We start from the raw sequence: 18804 nt of genomic DNA, 5'->3' as shown, positions 1-18804 counted from the left end.
AAATAAACTAATAAGAAGAAAAACAAATGAATTTTCATTATTTACTCTTCATTTCACAGCTTCATTTTTTGCAGACGAAAGAGATTAAAATTCTAATCCATAAGGAAAGTCACAAACATGTTTCAGCCAAAAAGCCTTCATCAGTGGTAAGAATAAATCATGAAAATGACTTTTTGGAATGAATTAGTTTTTCTTATGAGTGCAGACCTTGGTCACATTGCTTTGAATTGAAATTCACTTGCATGCCTCCAGTACTTCCCTGACAGTATAATATATGCACGGTTTAGCCTGCATGATTGTCTGCAGTCCGAGATTTAGAACATGCCTCTTCAGGGCAGTGGACCCACAATTCCACGGTTGGAGAGATCGAGTTCTGGCAGCCCACTCTCCTAACTGAGGCTGAACATAGAGCCCCTGGAGTTCTGATTTCCTCTCACCTCATTGTTTTCCAGCGCTGACGTATCTGGATGTCTGATTTCCTCTCACCTCATTGTTTTCCAGCGCTGATGTATCTGCAGGTCTGATTTCCTCATTGTTTTCCAGCGCTGACGTATCTGGAGGTCTGATTTCCTCATTGTTTTCCAGCGCTGGCATATCTGGAGGTCTGATTTCCTCTCATTGTTTTCCAACGCTGACGTATCTGGAGATCTGATTTCCTCTCATTGTTTTCCAGCGCTGGTGTATCTGGAGATCTGATTTCCTCATTGTTTTCCAGCGCTGACGTATCTGGAGGTCTGATTTCCTCATTGTTTTCCAACGCTGACGTATCTGGAGATCTGATTTCCTCTTATTGTTTTCCAGCGCTGACGTATCTGGAGGTCTGATATCCTCTCATTGTTTTCCAACGCTGACGTATCTGGAGATCTGATTTCCTCTCATTGTTATCCAGCACTGACGTATCTGGAGGTCTGATATCCTCTCATTGTTTTCCAACGCTGACGTATCTGGAGATCTGATTTCCTCTCATTGTTTTCCAACGCTGGTGTATCTGGAGATCTGATTTCCTCTCATTGTTTTTCAACGCTGACGTATATGGAGGTCTGATTTTCTCTCATTGTTTTCCAGCGCTGGTGTATCTGGAGGTCTGATTTTCTCTCATTGGTTTTCCAGCGCTGATGTATTTCAGGAAAAAGTGCAGACACTGCAGGCAGACTGGCTATATCTCTGACATGGGTTCAGATTCCCTATTTAACATCCCCATCATACCACCTAGAGAAACACTGCAGAAACGTGTCCGTCTACTGAAATCACTGCTTTATACCGGCAGTGGGACACATTGTGGAGGCTGTGTGGTCCAGTGGTTAAAGAAACGGTTTTGTAACCAGGAGGTCCCCGGTTCAAATCTCATCTCAGCCACTGACTCACTGTGTGACCCTAAGCAAGTCACTTAACCTCCTTGTGCTCCGTCTTTCAGGTGAGATGTTGTTGTGACTCTGCAGCTGATGCATAGTTCACACACCCTAGTCTTGTATCTTGTAAAGTGCTTTGTGATGGTGGTCCACTATATAAGGAGATATATAAAAATAAATATTATTATTTATTATATTAGAATAACCATAGTTTAACCATATTACTGCAGTTTCCCACCATGCTTTTCCCATGGTTATACTAATGCATTTACCTTTGTTTACCATGTGTTACCGTATGCCTTATCTATGCTTTAATTATGGTAAACTTTAGAAGGGGAATGACCTCTTTTTTTTAACAAAAGCATGCGTGTGTGTGTGTGGTTTACACAAACTGAGCTGTTCAGACTCACACTGGCCACTTTATTTATTGTGCGGTAAACACTGGAATTATCCATTCTGTTCAAATGAGGATCATCTAATTAAACACTCTTTCGTCTCATTTACTAGCTCAAGTGGCTCTGAGCGCGGCTCCCATTAGGGGTAAGCCATGCTATCTGCATTTAGAAATGTGTCTATACGTTTATTAAAGTGAAATTCATCCATTAATTACTGCTGTCAGCGTGCTCTCACTACACCCTCTCATCAAAGCAGCCAAGCCTGCAGAAAGCAGGCCACAGGAAAACATTTCTGAACATTCCGCAAAGTAATCAGACCTCTTAACATCCCCCGGCTATCGAGAGGGCCCTAATTATTTTAATAAAAAAAATGAAAGCCTGAATCACAAGGGCCATTATGTAAAATTACACAGTAATGAACCCATTAGAGCCGATTTTATTTTTATTAAAAAGAGCTATGAGTCGTGTTCAAGTCACAGATGAATTTTTGAAGCAGCTTGACCAAGTAATTGAGCCGTTACCGGCGCTGGAAAACTTTTTAGACTGTTACACAACCCAGTTGTTTCAAATGCAGTACATTGCCCCCAACCCTTAAAATAATTACCCACATATATCACAATTGGCCAGCACCACTGCTAATGGTAAATGCATTCTCAAAACAATCATTGACTCCCCAAAGTGTGTGTTCGTGGTGGGGTGCTCAATAATGGAGTGCATTACAATAACATTCTAGACCAGCTCTGAATGTGCTGCTTTTCACTACAAATGAGTAGGTGGATAATGCAGTAATGAATTATACAGTGGAAAACTATCAAACACACCCCACTGACCAAGACTGTGTACAGGGTTGTTTTAAAAGCATACTCATTTAACAGCACTGGTATAAAAAGAGGCAGGGGCAGGGAGGAGTTCATGGGGCATCTTCACCAAGCACTTGGAGAAGGAAAATCCAGGGATCCAGGCATGAAGTAGAGAGCGTGCGTGGAGACTGGCACCCTTCGCTTTCTCTTGAGGATTCACAAAGTGGTTCAAGATCTTGAAGGTATCATCCGCTCGTTGAGAAACAGAATGAGATGTATAAGAGCTTGGTGGAGTGAGGAGCGACTGCCGGGAATGTAAAGTTACGAGAAGAATTCATCTGCAACGTATGGGCGGCACTTAAACAGGAAGCCTTGTTATCACTCAACAGGCTCGATAGAGCTGTCAGGGAAGACACCTGTGGATGTCTTAGAGGCAGGTGTTTTGGTGAGTGTCGGGCTCTTTTTTTATAGTGCTGTATATATCACCAGGGTGTGGTAAATTGAGATAATAAACTGTAAAGGATACACTACTACAGTGTCATGGTGTAAAATCACACATTTCCCCACATTGTAAATTATTTTGTTCACAAATAAGTGCTTATAATCATGCATAGGGAAATGGTAAAACAAACCAAAAAAAAATGCACATTAGCGCAGCCCACTGGATTATGATTGCAAATTATTATTGCAGTAGAAAGATTTTTTTTCCATCAAACTCCTGATGTCCTAACCTGCAAGACCGAAACATGCATGATTTACAGCCATTGAAACCCTTTCCATACAGATATATATGGTGTGATTATTCTGCCTGTACTGGCTGACAGATTTGTACAATGTGGAACAAGGGTCAGTGTATACACTGCTACAGCTGCCACTAATAATAACAGTTCCTCTTAAAGCCTGTGCGTTCTCTTTTGCTTTTCATATGAACTATAGAAAGCCAGTAGGTGGTGTTTTTTTTGTCTTGTCCAGTGCATTGGTGGGTGCTGGACTGCAATTAATGCAGTGCTTCATCAGCGGAGACTGAAGCTCTCTTCATGCAGAAAGCAGCCGTGAAGCTGGGCAGCTGCAGAGCGAGAGTCCCCCACTCTGCCACACACTGCTGGGGACGCCCTTCTCCAAAGAGTGGGAGGGTGGTTCAGCCTCCACGCCAATCAATCAGAGGCTGTGCTCAGCACTTCACTCCAGTGACACTGAAGCCTGCTGGAAAGCCCTTTATTACAATGATACTGATGGTCGTCCCGCACATGGATAAAACTGAGGTTGTCAAAATGGGTATTTATTACCATCTCCATACTCCTTCTCACCATGTGTGGCACAATGAGACACACGGCTCACTTTAATGATACCTAACCTGGAACCATGCTCTCCACTTGAGCTAATATTTGGAAGATGACTTTGAAGAAGAAGAAGAAGAAGAAGAAGAAGAAGAAGAAAGACGTGTATTAATGTCGCCAGAAACCCAAGACAGAATTACAGCAGGGTGTCATTTATTTGGTAAAAGTAGTTGCAAATGACTTAATGAGATCTTGGGTTTCTCTGGTTTCTCACATATTAAATGTGTATATTACTCAAAGACAGTTGTGGGGCACGTACCTTTTCTACAGGGGTTGTGTGACAACTGTAAATAATATGGCTGTAAACTGCAGTAACTTATACAGATGGAATCATTTACTACTACTACTACTACTACTACTACTACTACTACTAATAATAATAATAATAATAATAATAATAATAATAATAATAATAATAATATAGCAGCTGTTTTTAACATAGATGGTTATATTATGTATTTCCCGTAGTTTCCTTCCTATTTTCGCTGAGGCGTGCAGTATTCTGAATCTGACTCTGCCTGGTGATTCCATGATGTTACTTTCACCCTAGTGATTTTTATGGCCCTCATTTAAAGAGCTCCTGAGCCAGTTCGGAGGGCTCTCCAGTGCACCAGAGTCCCTGACACCTCATTAAGAAAGTTCACTGCGCGCACTTCACAAAGCCTGGAGGCAAAGCCAGATCACAGACACGGCACAACAAAGGGGTCTGGTAACTTGTGTTTCCAAACCAGCTGATAAATAAAATAAACAGGGGAGCAGCCCGGTCCCCTTTGAGTGATGCTGCAGCAGCCACACGCCATTGTTCAGCACATAATGGGCAGAGTCAGCTTTAACCAGTGGCATATCTCCCCCAGCAGCTGGTCCCACTACCAGCCTTTCAACCAATTAGAGGAGCGAGCTGCTTTTGAACCCCGACTCACAGCACCTGCAGTTGAAAAGCGAATGATTCACATTTTCGAAAGGCTGCATAAAGACTTTTCATATTGTGGGTTACAAGGTCTGACATCAAATGATCTGCTGTTTTTATTATCACTTCCCCCCTCCTCTATATATTCCTTCCATTTAGTTTGCTTTGTCTTCCACCTGCCTGCATTCTTTCAGAGGGACAGCGACACATCACTCCGGTTCTATTCAAGTGTCTAAGCTTCAGAGAGCCAGTCAGCCCCTGCAAATCCTCATTTAAACTTACCCACCACAGCCTGGCTCATGTGCTTCTTGGGGCTCTTCTTAAGAACGACTGCAGGGACTCAATGCAATGCTAACCTGAGCAGCTTGCTTGTTTGTTTGTTTGTTTGTTGAATGGTTTAGTTGATAAAAGGCACATTGCTCACTAAAGTGTAGGGTGGTAACTTATTAGAGGATAATAATAATAATGAACCCTCATTGCTTTTTGTTTAATTCTAGTTTTGATACACTTCCAGCTTGTTTTTCTTTCAGAAATAAACAGGATGCATAGCAGAGCAGTAACCCTCAGTAATAATGTGTTCCTTCATATTTACAGGATGTCCTTGGTGGTTCCTATGGTTACAATATTATCCCTTTTAAAGTGGAGGCCCACAAATTGCCAGCGGACTCATCCACATTTCTGTGCATGCAGAACAGCCCTGGAAAGTGATACATATTGTTTTGCAACCAACTGCTGCGCACACACTGAGCACGAAGCCTTTTTGAAAACACCATCATAATAATTTCTGCTTTCACAATAGGGAAGAATATTACAGACACAAAAAAAAACAATCCGTATCATTTTATGAACGAAGCAATTGTTCCTGTTTTGAAAACACCAGTCAGTGTGAAGCTAGGCATCTCGGAGGGGAACTCACCTTTTTTGTTCGGATGGTAAATCTCAATGTGGAGGCCCCAGGGTCACATCCAGGCGGCTAATTGGGAGTTAGGAAGCTTCATTTATAACATGAATGCTCTTTATGGAAAGCTTTCTCTCTCTCTTTAGATCCAGTGAACCGTGGATAGAGATCCACCTGCCACAGCTTTCTTATTAAAAAGGAAAGACTTGTCTAACTACCATTCTACAAGCTGCAACTTTCCTCCCTGCAACTCCCTGAACATCGGCTGGCAATTCACACACAGACACACACACAGACACAGAGACACAGACACGCACACGCACACGCACACGCACACTTTGTGCTTTAATTAGGCATCTTAAACAACTTCTAAAAAATCTCATGTGCCTTTTCTCTTATTATTTTTAATTAATTGCATGTGTGGCCAATTAAAGTGGTCAATTAAATTAGACAATCACTACTTTTCCTATTTTGACAAGTTCATTAAATATGCACAACAAATCAAAACCGCAGAAGCACTGGGGTGTTGTGATAAATGTGCACACTGCTGTAATTCTAACTGCTGTGACAGTCACACTGAACTACGCTACATCTTCCTATAGTGTTCAAATACTGTATGGAGAAGCTTTCTGCGATCACTAGAGACACCGGGAGGGTTCCAGCAGCAAGACTTTAGGATTGTAGTGTGTGTGTGTGGGGGGGGGGGGGGGGGGTAGATATCGGCACAAGTAGAAGGGAACGGACTGAGGCGGACCAATATAACACACACACAGACACTCGCAGCCATGACAAAGTTACAGCTGTAAATGGATTTGAGTGTTAAATTGTTCAACTGTCAACCCCCTCACCCCCAACCCCCACCTTCAGAAAAAGCTACCAAATCTAAAATGAGCGGAGGTGCCAAATTGAGACAAACTCCCAAAGTGCAAATAATTCCAGCTTCAAGTCTCGGCACTGTCAATCTCTCTCATGCAGATATTTGAGCTCTGGCTTGTAATCATCTTCATTTAAACCCATGTGCAGCTCGAGCGCCGTGATGCTTTTCTTAAAGAGCACCACTTAGTACCATCTCATTTGGAAAAGCACAGTGCTCTTATTCCAATGCGGGCCGTCAAAAGTGTTAACTCATTAACTTCACAAGCTGCGGTTGAAAAGGAGGACCCTCAGCCACCAAGCAGCCTGAGTTCTCCACAGCAACAAAACCAGTCCCTGCTCCAGTTCCAACGCGTCACCTTTACTTGACTTCAGAGAAACCTAACCTGCAGTGACCCTGTTTGCTGACCCTTCCCCTTTCCATTCCTCCACTTCCTGTAGCTGCAATATTGAAAGGAGCTAATCATTAGAAAAGCCTTCTCCATTCCACACAGTGGCCAGGCCAAGGCTGTACAATGCAGGCATGCCTGGCACAGACTGGGGGGGGCAGCACCTGTGGCAGCAAGCAGGTGACAGTAAACTATGTGCACCCTAACGGGGGAAGCTGCAAAAGTGACTGCCCATCCTCTATTACGAGAGGGCTCAAGCCATTCAGGAAAGTGAAGATTAATTCTCTTTGTGCAAAAGGACGTTAAACAAATGAATCCATTGCTGTTCAGCTGACTGTAAAATCTCTGGATTTACTGTTTCCAAAAGGAGCTCTCATTCAGCTTCACTAAGGTCATGGCTGGTCTTTAGCCTTGTCTTTAACAGATCTGCATTACCATGTCTTTGTAGCTGGTAAAACAACCAGCAATAAAAGAAATAAAAAGGAGTGATACGCTCCTGTAAGCGAGCCATGTGGAGCATTTTCCTAATCAGCGATATTAAATTGAAATGTAATTAGCTGAGTCCCGAAACGGATTCCCAATCCCTTCTATTAGTCTCCGACTGAACGTTTGTTGCAATCTTTAGAAGAACCCATTGTGTTAAACTAATTGTATTAAATCTTTTTTTTTTTTTTTTTGCTCTAAGCTGTTGCAAAAAAAATGGTTCCAAGTCTTTGAGGTAACACAGCTGCATGAATTATTAATTGTCTCCCGGTAGAATGGAACCAAAATAAACCTAGCTCTTTTTGTTTTCTTATTTTTGTACTTTTGCTTTTAAAAATAAAAGTTGAGTTTCTTTAAAGCTCTAAAGCGAGCTGAAAGCCCTTTCTGTACCTGACTGCTGACAACTCAACGGGGCTCACGGGGATAGTTGAAAGACTATTTGCCAAGCCATTCATATCTCATTGAAAAAGAGCACCATTATCAGAAGTATTGTGACTCTCTAAAGGGTGTCAAGTTTCATTATTTTCAGATGAGCAGTGACTGTCCTATCGTGCTTCACTTGGCTGCTGACAAAACGCGTCTGAGTTGTTTGTCTGCTGAATACTCCTCTATGGAGTAATATAGCTTCCATTTGACAACTTAGCGATGATAGCACCTACATCTATAGGAAAAGATTCTACTTTTAATGGTAGAAATCTTTCCCCTTCCACACTTTGTTTGTCCACAGTTCAGCCCTTCTTTGGTTCCTGTGTTCTCCCAGCTTTAATGTCTAGTCCTGTGATGTCAAACCTTCAAACCTCTTGTCTATATTTGAAATAACACATCTAATTTAATAACCAAGTTATTTTTTTTTTAGTACAACTAGATATTTCATTGGATAACTTACCTATATCAAGACCCACTCAACACAACAAGAAACAAATATCCACACACAGCCTTGTTCTGGACCTGCAGTGTGTACAACACAATTCCAAATGCACAGCCAAAGAAAACCAACACAAAACACATTCAGACTACTCTTTGAAACTTTGATCTAATTTCAGAACTAATCCATGGATTAAATATTAATTATGGCGTCGCTATACTTTATAACAGTTTTTTTAAAGCCAAAAAACCTTGTTAATATATTAAATAATTGCACACGATTATCATGCCGTAGTTCATCTTATGTATTACTTATTATGGCATAGCTATAAGAATAGCAATGCTATAATTAACATTTAATCCTAGGGTAAAATACTCTTTAATCCTACTGAAAATCTTAAAATTGAGTGTTCCAAGTTAAGGATGATTGCTTATTGATACCTTGGTCTCTCCTCTCCCTTCTCGCTGTGCTTGTTCACGTGAGCTTGTTCTCTATGTAGACTGTGTGGACTTCCTCTGCCTCCCCACTCCACCTGGGATCTCTTCTGGATTCATGACAGAGACAGGGCAGATTGTTAGGCAATCCAGACACAGTAGGCCCCAATTTTCATCAATGTGGTATCTTCATCATGGTGCCCCACCCATACTTACATCCCACCTATATCTCAAGAACCACCCATCCTCATTGTGGTGCCCCACCTATACTTACATCCCACCTATATCTCAAGAACCACCCATCCTCATCGTGGTGCCCCACCCCCATACTTACATCCCACCTATATCTCAAGAATCACTCATCCGATTGCACTGCTGCAAGGTAACAGGGACAGGAATAAGACTCCCATTGCATAGCACTTGGATCCATTCCTGCTTTCACTATGAGTTAATGACACACCTGAGTTTGTTAATTATACAGGTACACCGTGGCTAATCAAGCTCGTAGTAAAACCTGGAATGGGTGAAACCGCTATGCAACAGGAGTTGTATTTCCATCACTGGCTAATATCTTCTGAAGTGCTTGGCCAAATTCGATGAACACTGTCATGTGTTACAAGAACTTATTAGACATAATCTACTACATCCTGGTACGGACACCTACACTATTAAAGGTTATATATAAATATACAGTTGTCTCTCCAACTTAACAACAAAAAACTAATTCACCCTTCATTCACCCTGGAGTTACCACCTCTGAGGTACAGGACCTCCGATAGGAAGAGGAGCTGTTACAAGTTTAAACTCTCTGTAGAAATCCTCTATTCGTCCAATAGGAAACACTGATAATATTATAGTACTATTGCATTGATAAACAGTTCATATACTGCGTCTATTGCAGTAGTGTTCATTGTATCCTGGTGTATCTAACGTGTGCTCAATTGATGGTACTGGTTCATATTGTATTTTAGTTGTCTTATTTACACTCACTGTAAACTACACTGTATTTAAATATGAATCTTGCATTGTAACCCTGCACTGCCCTCTAACACGACGATTGCAGAATCCTTGTACCGCTTGTACTGTACTGTACTGTTATCAGGGGGTTGTGAAATCATCATTGTGCGACGTGCTAAAAAGAAACCACTGAGCTACGCCCCCTAGCTACGTTCAAAACAACCTTAGCATAGTGGAGACTGCTTTGCAGGTTCACAAGAAACGTAATCCAGCGTTTTTAAGTGGAATCGCTAGATATAAAATGTTATAAATGTTAGTACCCGAGTCTGGTGGATAATAGCAACCGCTGTCTCTCTTACTACAGTCTGCTGCATACGGAGATACGCTGCTGCGTTTACTTTGTACTCGAGTTTAAATTAAGGTGAGTGTTATTTACTTGAGCAAGTTCAAACAACTGAGCCACATTTTTTATTTTTAAAAATGTGAAATATACGGATGCACAAGCCGAAACGATTAAAAATACACATCCGTACAGCTACTAGCTACTTTGGGTAGCAAACATAACTTTAATCCCAGGCTCTAAGGCCTCACGTATAAGGTAGTGTGGTCATTTTTATTTTTCCTCTGCTGACTAACCAAAAACGTATTTGAAAAGCTTCATTTTATAGTGCAGGTAATTGTTTTACAATAAATAAATCAATCACTGGCATAACCCATGTGAAATGTGCATGCACCCGTAGTTAATGTTTGCTAAATGTAAAAAATCAAAAACATTCAACCTATATCAGTGCAAGTATATTTTCCTATGAGTTTAATAAGACACAGCTGAGCTTGTCACATATGCACCGTGGCTAATCAAGCTCGTAGTAAACCTTGAAGGGGTGAACCTGCTCTGCAATAGGAATAGGGGTCTTACTGCCATCTCTGTAGCAGGTAGCTTGAAGTCTAATCTCCTGAAACCAAGACTGGCTCTGTGTTCCCGGTGCTTGATAAAAAATAAAAAAATAAAAAGATGTGCATCACTGACTGGCGTCGGAAGTTGTTATTGAGTGCTGTGTGTTTTCTAACTCTTTCAGAATGGCTGCTGGCTGCTTGAGGAGAGTCGTCTGCCAAGCCCTGAGAAACGAATCCAGGCTCCCAGGATTTTTCTGTGCCCCCAGGCCCCTCAGCACATTGTCGATTCACACTTACAGGAAGGAAGCTATTAACCAGTCGAGGCTTGTTTTACCTTGCCTGAATAAAGGACCTTGGGTTGTGCATACGGGTACGCGCCCGCTCACCACAGAGGACGACGATGAGGGGGGACCAGAGGGTAGAAAGAAGAAACAGGACCCCAGAGCCAGAAAGACAATAGGAAGTGTGGGGAGGAAAATCCACCACCGCATAGTTCAGGTGATAAACGAAGACGGAGAGAACTTGGGCAACATGCACAGAGCAGACGTCATCCGAATGCTGGACGAGCGCGGGCTGAAGCTGGTGCCCCTGAGGGAGAATGCAGACCCGCCAGTATACAGACTCATGAGCGGGAAGCAGATTCACCAGGAGCAACTGAAACTCCGGGAGAAACAGAAAGCAAAAACAGGTGTGTTCTGGGGGGGGTACATTCACTGTGCCCTTGACCAGACACTGTACTCTCCGCACAGGGACTGGGTACAGAGTCAGCAGTGCCATCTAGTTTGTGTGTGTTCAGACTGTTGCTGACAGGGTGCTAGTTGTCATCCTGCGCTTTTGAAACTCAACCCACTCCTGATTACCTTGTTTGTTCTGGCAGGTCACTTACTATCTGTTAGCTTCAATCCAAGCTGGGCAGAAGCAGACTGTACAAGTTCTCGAGGATGCTGGCATTGCTCCAATTTGGGTTCTTAAAGACCAAGGGCTAGAATCTCAAAGCTATTTACTTTAAATTTGCATTAGTACTTGTTTTCTGAATGAAGAAAACTCCAATTAAAAGTGTAAAACAAGTAAGAAACAATGTAACATTTAATTGAAGCCCCTGACTTTAAAGTCTTAGTTGTTTCATTTCCTGTTTAGTAACTTTATTGGGTCTGTCTCTCCTTTTATGGAATTTTTTTTTTTTTTGCTAAAGACAAATTGGAGTAAATAGCCCATAGGGAGCTGTATGGGCTACTAACCGAGGTAGCGCAAGTAGGTACAACTAACTGGTGCATACAATTCTTTAGCTTCTGAAACACGTGACCCAGCATGAATACATTTTGCATGGACACATGCAACTAGAAGTAATGCTTCCTTCCTTTACGTGTGAAAGTTGTGTTGATCTTCTTACTGCATTTCTAATGTCATCTTACATGCAGGGCCCACCCAAGTTAAAGAGCTGACGTTTTCTTCAGATATCGCTAAACACGACCTAGAGACCAAAGTGAAACAAATCCAGCAGTGGGTCGAGAAGAGGCACCACGTTCGTTTAACTGTGCGGAAGGGCACTGCTTCAGTGGAGAAGATGGTAAGAAAAAAAAAACACCCTATAGAACTAATTCATTTTGCTTCATAAAGTGAAACCTGCTGAGTAATGTTAACATACTGAATTACATACCACTTTGTAGTTTTCCGTATACTTATAAAAAAAACTGTGACATTTTGAAATGTAACATGAAATAGCAAACTATTAAGAACATAAAGTTCACAAACAAGAGGAGGCCATTCGGCCCATGTTGCTCATTTGGTTGTTAGTAGCTTATTGATCCCAGAATCTCATCAAGCAGCTTCTTGAAGGATCCCAGGGTGTCAGCTTCAGCGACATTATGGTTTCCGGTACTCTTTTCTCCAAGATCATTGTGTAGTTTCTTTGATTACATGGTGTTAAAGAAAATATTTAAAATAATGTTAATAGTTTTTGTTTCAATCCTAAAATTATAGACAACAAAATGTAGCCATAGCTGTACTTTAGGGGGAGGAACATGTAGAGAATTGAAGGCAGTTCTGAACCCTGAGTCTTGTATTCCTGCGGCTCCCATCCCTTGTACCTTTTTTTTTTTCCCTCCCCCACTACAGGAAAGTTTGTTGGAAGAGATTGTTCAGAGCATGCCTGACCTAGCTACATTTGTGACAAAACCAAAGGCAGTCAAGGATGGAAGAGCAGCCATGGGTATTCTCAGACACTTGTCTGAAAAGGAACTGAACGAGTACAAAAAGCAGCTGAAACAGAAGGAGCAGGAAAGCGAAGGACCCAGACAGGAAGCCGGGGATGTTGCGAACCCAGAAAACACACAAACCAAAGTTCTGCATCAGTGAGGTTTAATAAAAGAAGAAAACTAAAAATAAAGTGATTTGCATACAACTTAAAGTTTTGTTTTTATTTATTTAAGCAGCAGCCTGTGCCTGAAGGGCTAGAAGTTCTGCTCAGAGAGGTTGGTTTTCTCTAGCATCTTGGTCATTGTGTTGGAGTTGGATTCAGGTTGACCTCTCTTGGAGGGTTTGTATCCACTGAGTCGAGATGCAAGGCTCCGTTTGGGACGTGGACACTTCTAAAAACACAGGAAGCAGAAGTTTAGAGCAAGATGAAGGTTTTACTCACACCCACCAACTGCTTTGACAGACCCAGATTACCACCAGTTAGACTAATGCTAAAATCAGGGTCTGTGAAAAGTTAAGTAGCAATGGTAGTGGACCATTCCATGAAGATGGAGTTACACCATGTGTCAGCCACACAGATACGTCAACAACTTGGATAAAACTTCTGTGCATTAGACCCATAACAAATAGGGATTGCCATTAGCCAGATGTTGACACCTTAGTGTATCAAATGTACCATTTATCACATGGCCATAGTGGGTTTAAAAAAAAGGGTCAGGGTGGCAGAAAACACTCCAGCCTCCCTCAAAATAAATCTGAATGGTATTGCTTACCTTTAGCTTTTGTTTTTGAGGATCATGTGCGACAGCATGACGGTCCAGACTTTGCTACAAAAGCACACAGCATGATAACATTTACACATTTTGAAGTGAAGGTATCTTGCACAAAATGACTAGACTCTGGTGCTAGATAAGATTTGTTCACCAAAAAAAAAAAAAAATGTGTTTGTGCAACATCAAGATTAAAAAGTTAAGTAAAAATCAATGTTTCGGGTCTTGCACTTTAAATCAGCATTTACAAAACAAGGTATTTAAAAAAGACCAGAAGTAATTCAACGATTCAGGGACAGCAGGCAAAAAATCATTTTAAAAAAACACTTCATACATAAACTTCTAAAAACAAACAAATCTATAAAAAGAAACCAAGTCAAGCAGACAGTTTCAGCTAGTGCCTTCTTCAGTGTACCCGTTGACACTACTCACTTTCATGGCGAAGGATTTCTGGCAGTCGGGTCGCTCACATTTAAAGGGGCGCCTCTCCTCATGGAAGGCCAGGATGTGGTTCTGCAGGTTGAAGGAAGTGGTGTAGGTCCGGTCACAGCCCTCTCTTGGACACTTGAATACAACTCTTTCAGGCAGATGAACCTTCTGGTGCTGCTTAAGGAACCAGGCATTCTTGAACTTCTTATTGCACTGGTCGCACAGGATCACGTCTACACAAGAGCAGGAAGACAAGGCAGCGTTCTGGAAACCGTTCCCAATCATACAGAGCAGACTGAATGTCTGCCCGAGGTACACTGGTTACAAAACTGAACTCCACACGAGAGGTTTCACAGGCTCCCCATTAGCACGAAGCTTGGGTACGTTAGTACAAGGCTTGTGCTAATCAGGGTTAGGGTCAATTCCCATTCCAACACATCACAGAGCTAAATTGCAATTAGCAGAATTCTGTTAAAATGAGCGTCTCATAGTGGCAACATAATTACTTCCATTGAAGTCACTTAGTCAATTAAACTGGCTTCAGATTTAAAGCAGTTGAACAAAACAACAATTACTAGTCTCAAACATCAATTCTAATTCCAATTCCTTCAAAAGGAATTGGGAATTGAACCCCGGTGTTAACTAGACTATACAGTAGCATGCTCCACCCAAGCATAACGTACCGCACAACACACTTTCATTGATTAACTTGCGATCACTTTATTAATTAAACACCAATTAACTGAACCAATACAAAACAGTCCACAAAAATAAAAAAATGCAGTTAAAAGGTACTGTCAGATTACTTTGTTTTGAACACATTTCACTGACCGCTCAACACTAGTTTAATATCCAGTCGGTCACGAGTATGAATTAATTATTTAAGAAAAATACGTCTGTGTTAAGTCTATGGAGTTCGAGAAGTTGCCCTGCCACAACTCTGAACAAACACATATGCATTATAAAATAGACAGGAAACTTAACACTGTACAATTCTGCACACATTGACTGGAGGGGATATACTGGTAAGATGCACTGAAACTTCACAGCTTCAATACAGGCTTATCACAAAACCAGATGAGACAGCAGGTCTTGATTCAGCAACACTGGCATCCATCTCAATCAGTCTAGTTTACCTTGGTGGTCACTCTGGTGCTTAAGATACTCTGTCCAGGTTTTTCCGACAAAGGAACAGCCTTCCTCTTTGCAAGGATAACCTGCGGGCACAAAACCATGAGTTAGCGGGTTTGAAAGCAGAACAAGGAAAGAAAGTAAAGGTGCATGTTTTGTCTGATGTGGCAGCAGTGTTCGATTGAGAGCTCAGTATACAGATCACACTTCACCTTCATGCACCTTCTCATGGCGTTTCAGTTTGCTGGGCACTGGGAAACGCTTCTCACAGCCTTCAAAGTTACACCTGCGCAGGAAAGATGTAAAACAGCCGTTGATGTAAAAGAACCACCACACAACACACATCTATAAAACCTGCAGGATTGGAGCTCTCCAGGACCAGGGTTGGAGACGCCTGAATCTACAACCTGAAATAGGCAATTCTCATTTTAACTGAGAACAACCCCCTCCCTTTACTTTATAGAGTGGACACAACCATCTAAAGAAACTGGTTACAAGAACAAGGGCTTCTCTGTATTAATACTCACTTGAAAGGCAGGAGGTTGGTGTGTTCATACTCATGGATTTTAAGTTGGTTATTCTTCTTGAAGGACTTTCCACAGCCACTGTGCGCGCACTGCAAGGGAGCAAAGTGAATTCACAGCAAGCTGTGAACCAGACCTGGAGCAGGTTTCAAACCGTTCAACTAGCAGTCATCTGGTGCACTCGTCAATCAGTTAGCAACCTGATTCCTCAGGAGGGAGCATCTGAAGCTGACATTTTACCTTGACATTCAAAGTGTTGGTAATGTTTGCATTGAGATTTTAAAATGTAGGTCACACCCAAACTATTTCTTCAACTTGGTCAACTATTCCTGGAATAAATACCCTTGCTCTCCCCGACAAGAGAGATGGGTACTGAGCTAAACTGCAAAGAATTATCTTTTGCTAGGTACGCTATACCCAGTTACTGTTGCAGTGACCAAACACTAGAAAAGCAGACACCTGACCACAGGTAACATTAGCATTTTTAGTGCACATGGACTGGGACGCAGTGCTCAATGAGGCGAGACTGTAAAGGAATAGAAGCGTACCACATACAACTTGTTCTTGTTCTCGTGCTTGCGAAGCACATGCTTTTTCAAGTTGGCTTTGGTGGTGAACGTGTCTTTACATCCATCATGTTCACATCTGAAAGAAAGATACAAGGTGCAACAAGAATTTAAACAGCCAACACTGCCATGATTGAACAGTGGCAGAGTACTACAGGTCCCCAGATTGTGTGTCCAATTATAATAACCTACTCCCAAATTCAAAGTCCTTTGAAAGAATTGAATTGTTATTTTAGTAATCATTGTTGCGATTGTTCAACCATTTAATTAAAGCAGATTTAATTGACTTCGATTTAAGCAATTTATTGCCACTGTGAGAAGCTCATTAACATAATACTGCCAATTGCAATTGATCAATGTGTTGGAATTGATTAAAAGGGAAGAGGAATTGAAACACAGGAAATAAACCCAAACCCAAGCTTACAAATCAGTTGCAGACGTCTCCAATTTTCAAGACCCCTCCTCGAGGCTGGTGTTGCAATACAAGAGTCCCATCTCTCTGCTCCTCAGACATGGCCAGTGTTTTCAGCACAGTAGCTCAGTCTCCTATATTACATGAAGGCGCCGCAGATCCCAACACTGTACTTACTGAAAAGGCTTGTCTCCGCTGTGCATCAGCTGGTGTCTGGCAAGGTGGAAGTTTCTAGAGAAGCCTTTACCACAGCCTTCATGCTCACACACAAAGGGTTTCTGAAACAAGGACAGAGGATCGGTCCAAGTCCTCAACCTACTGCATTGTTCTTATTTCAGGGGGCTGGGGGTATCATGAGCAAACATGCATGTTGCCATGTTAAATCATCTGGATTGTATAACCCCACCTCCCTTAACACCACTTTAACACTAAAGGCAATACAAGACTAGTTTATATTGTTCACTGTTGTTTGTCATCACCAATTACTTCATGCAGAATGTTTGCTATCAAAGCAGTCTTTCTGCCCCATCAGTCTGATATCTGCCTGTTTGACGGTAGGCAATCTTCGACTGAATTTGCCTGGTGAATTCATTGACGTTGCATGCAAACAGTGATGGCGTGTGCTAGTAACGAGTGGAGATTAGAAGCATAACACAGAATACTTACTCACACAGCGACTTCCCGGTATAAATAAACTAGCTCTAGAAGTATGATTAGAAGTTGTAGGATTACTATTTCATTCGTTTTTATTTTCAGTAAACTCAATTAAAAGTTAAATATTTTAAGAATGCAGTTTTAGAAGTGTATTTCTACAGCGCTTAAACCTAGAACGCGGTTTAAAGTAATAGAGAAAGTAGTTGTTCACTGTGCTGACATTTACTCCTTATAGAACTTAATGCAAGAGGGGAAAAAAATTGGGTTTTGTGTGGGGGTGTGTTTTACAGACAGTCGGATTTTAGCGGGAGGGGGAAGGGGGAAAGGATTGATTACGCTGTAACTTACCTCCCTTCCAATTTCTTATTCTTGCTATGGATTGGCTGCAAAGACAACAGGGCTAACCAGTGATTGGATAATGTTTTATTGGGTGAGTTTTTATTGTGCCCAGGTTTCCTAGCAACTAGAATATTATTTGTGCAATAGAAAATATAAAAAAACGACTCGCAGTTAATATCTCCGAGTCACACAAGGTCGAGTCCAAGTCTCTTGCGACTCGAGTCCTACAAGTCTGATAGATAGATGGTTTAATGGAGACCTGACAGCCACTCTTACCTCCCCGGTGTGCTTGCACATGTGTGCCTGCAGCTTCCACGACTTGTTAAACGTTGCATCACAGTCCTCAAAAGAGCAAAGGAAGTTTTTAACAGGAACTTTAACAGTTTCTCCCATCACGTAACCCGCTACCGGTACTACAAAGCAGCTAGGTAACACCCAACTACTACACTCTCCCTCCATGTTGGCACACGTGTGCTCCATGTATATTGGCTTTGGGACGGACTACTGGAAACTGCGGGGTAAACACCGGTCAGGTGACACACGAAAGGAGAATGTAAGTGTGGAGAAAAAGATACAAGAACTGTTCACAATGGTTATTTATTATTAGTTACGGTAGCTTTTCAAAATTGAAAACAAAGCAGTCCTCGTTTATGTTAAACTGACCTCTAATATTTTTACAAACCTCCCCATACTTTTGTGCGAGTAAACTCGGCTAGCAGAGGCTCCTCACGGACAGTTCTATGACAGATGGAAGTGGGGGTTAGCCCGCATATGTATTAGCAATTAGCAATTTGTTTTTTGGCATAACCCCCTTTGTCAACTTAGTGTAATTCTGTTTAGTTTTGCATTAAGTTTATACATCTGAACGTGTTTGTTTTAGCTTCTAAATGCAACCTTATAGAACCCACGTGTTCCTGAAACACCCCTACTGTAGCTGGGTAGTTCAGATGGTCCTGCGTGGCGTCACACGCTGTCATGACAGCTGTCAGGAATAAAGCGGTGTTAATTTGCCCGCCTCGGCGTTTCTACCGTTTCTTCCGTGTTTTTAGTCCTGAAATACCGGTATCTATTTCCATACAGCACACTTAAAGTAATTGTGGTATAATGCTTACAGATAATTAGCATGAACATTACCAAGGTAAAACATACGCTAAAGAACTATTGGAGATGTTGGTTTTCTCTTTTTAATGTTTTAAATAACG

General features: G+C 41.7%; 2 protein-coding genes across 3 annotated transcripts; one reads left to right on the top strand and one right to left on the bottom strand.

The window, feature by feature from the left end:
• Positions 1 to 9870: 9870 nt before the first annotated feature.
• LOC117406732 (translation initiation factor IF-3, mitochondrial-like) lies at positions 9871 to 12982 on the top strand. Its single transcript, XM_034011009.3, has 4 exons — positions 9871 to 10108; positions 10764 to 11269; positions 12000 to 12148; positions 12697 to 12982. Exons 2-4 carry the CDS (start codon positions 10765 to 10767, stop codon positions 12934 to 12936), a joined length of 894 nt encoding a protein of 297 aa, XP_033866900.3. The 5' UTR covers positions 9871 to 10108; position 10764; the 3' UTR covers positions 12937 to 12982.
• LOC117406731 (transcription factor IIIA-like) lies at positions 12923 to 18078 on the bottom strand. 2 transcript variants are annotated; one of them, XM_034011008.3, is made up of 9 exons: positions 17879 to 18078; positions 16787 to 16887; positions 16180 to 16276; positions 15635 to 15723; positions 15320 to 15393; positions 15113 to 15193; positions 13980 to 14209; positions 13551 to 13604; positions 12923 to 13169 (listed from the first exon to the last, which is right to left on the bottom strand). In XM_034011008.3, exons 1-9 carry the CDS (start codon positions 18059 to 18061, stop codon positions 13032 to 13034), a joined length of 1047 nt encoding a protein of 348 aa, XP_033866899.3. In that variant the 5' UTR covers positions 18062 to 18078; the 3' UTR covers positions 12923 to 13031. The 2 variants fall into 2 exon arrangements, with proteins under 2 accessions (XP_033866899.3, XP_058883983.1); XM_059028000.1 differs by lacking the exon at positions 13551 to 13604.
• Positions 18079 to 18804: the final 726 nt, after the last annotated feature.

Source organism: Acipenser ruthenus, chromosome 8 (assembly GCF_902713425.1).
Source record: "Acipenser ruthenus chromosome 8, fAciRut3.2 maternal haplotype, whole genome shotgun sequence".
Classification (NCBI taxonomy): Eukaryota; Metazoa; Chordata; class Actinopteri; order Acipenseriformes; family Acipenseridae; genus Acipenser; species Acipenser ruthenus.
This window is presented reverse-complemented; position numbering and strand designations above follow the sequence as displayed.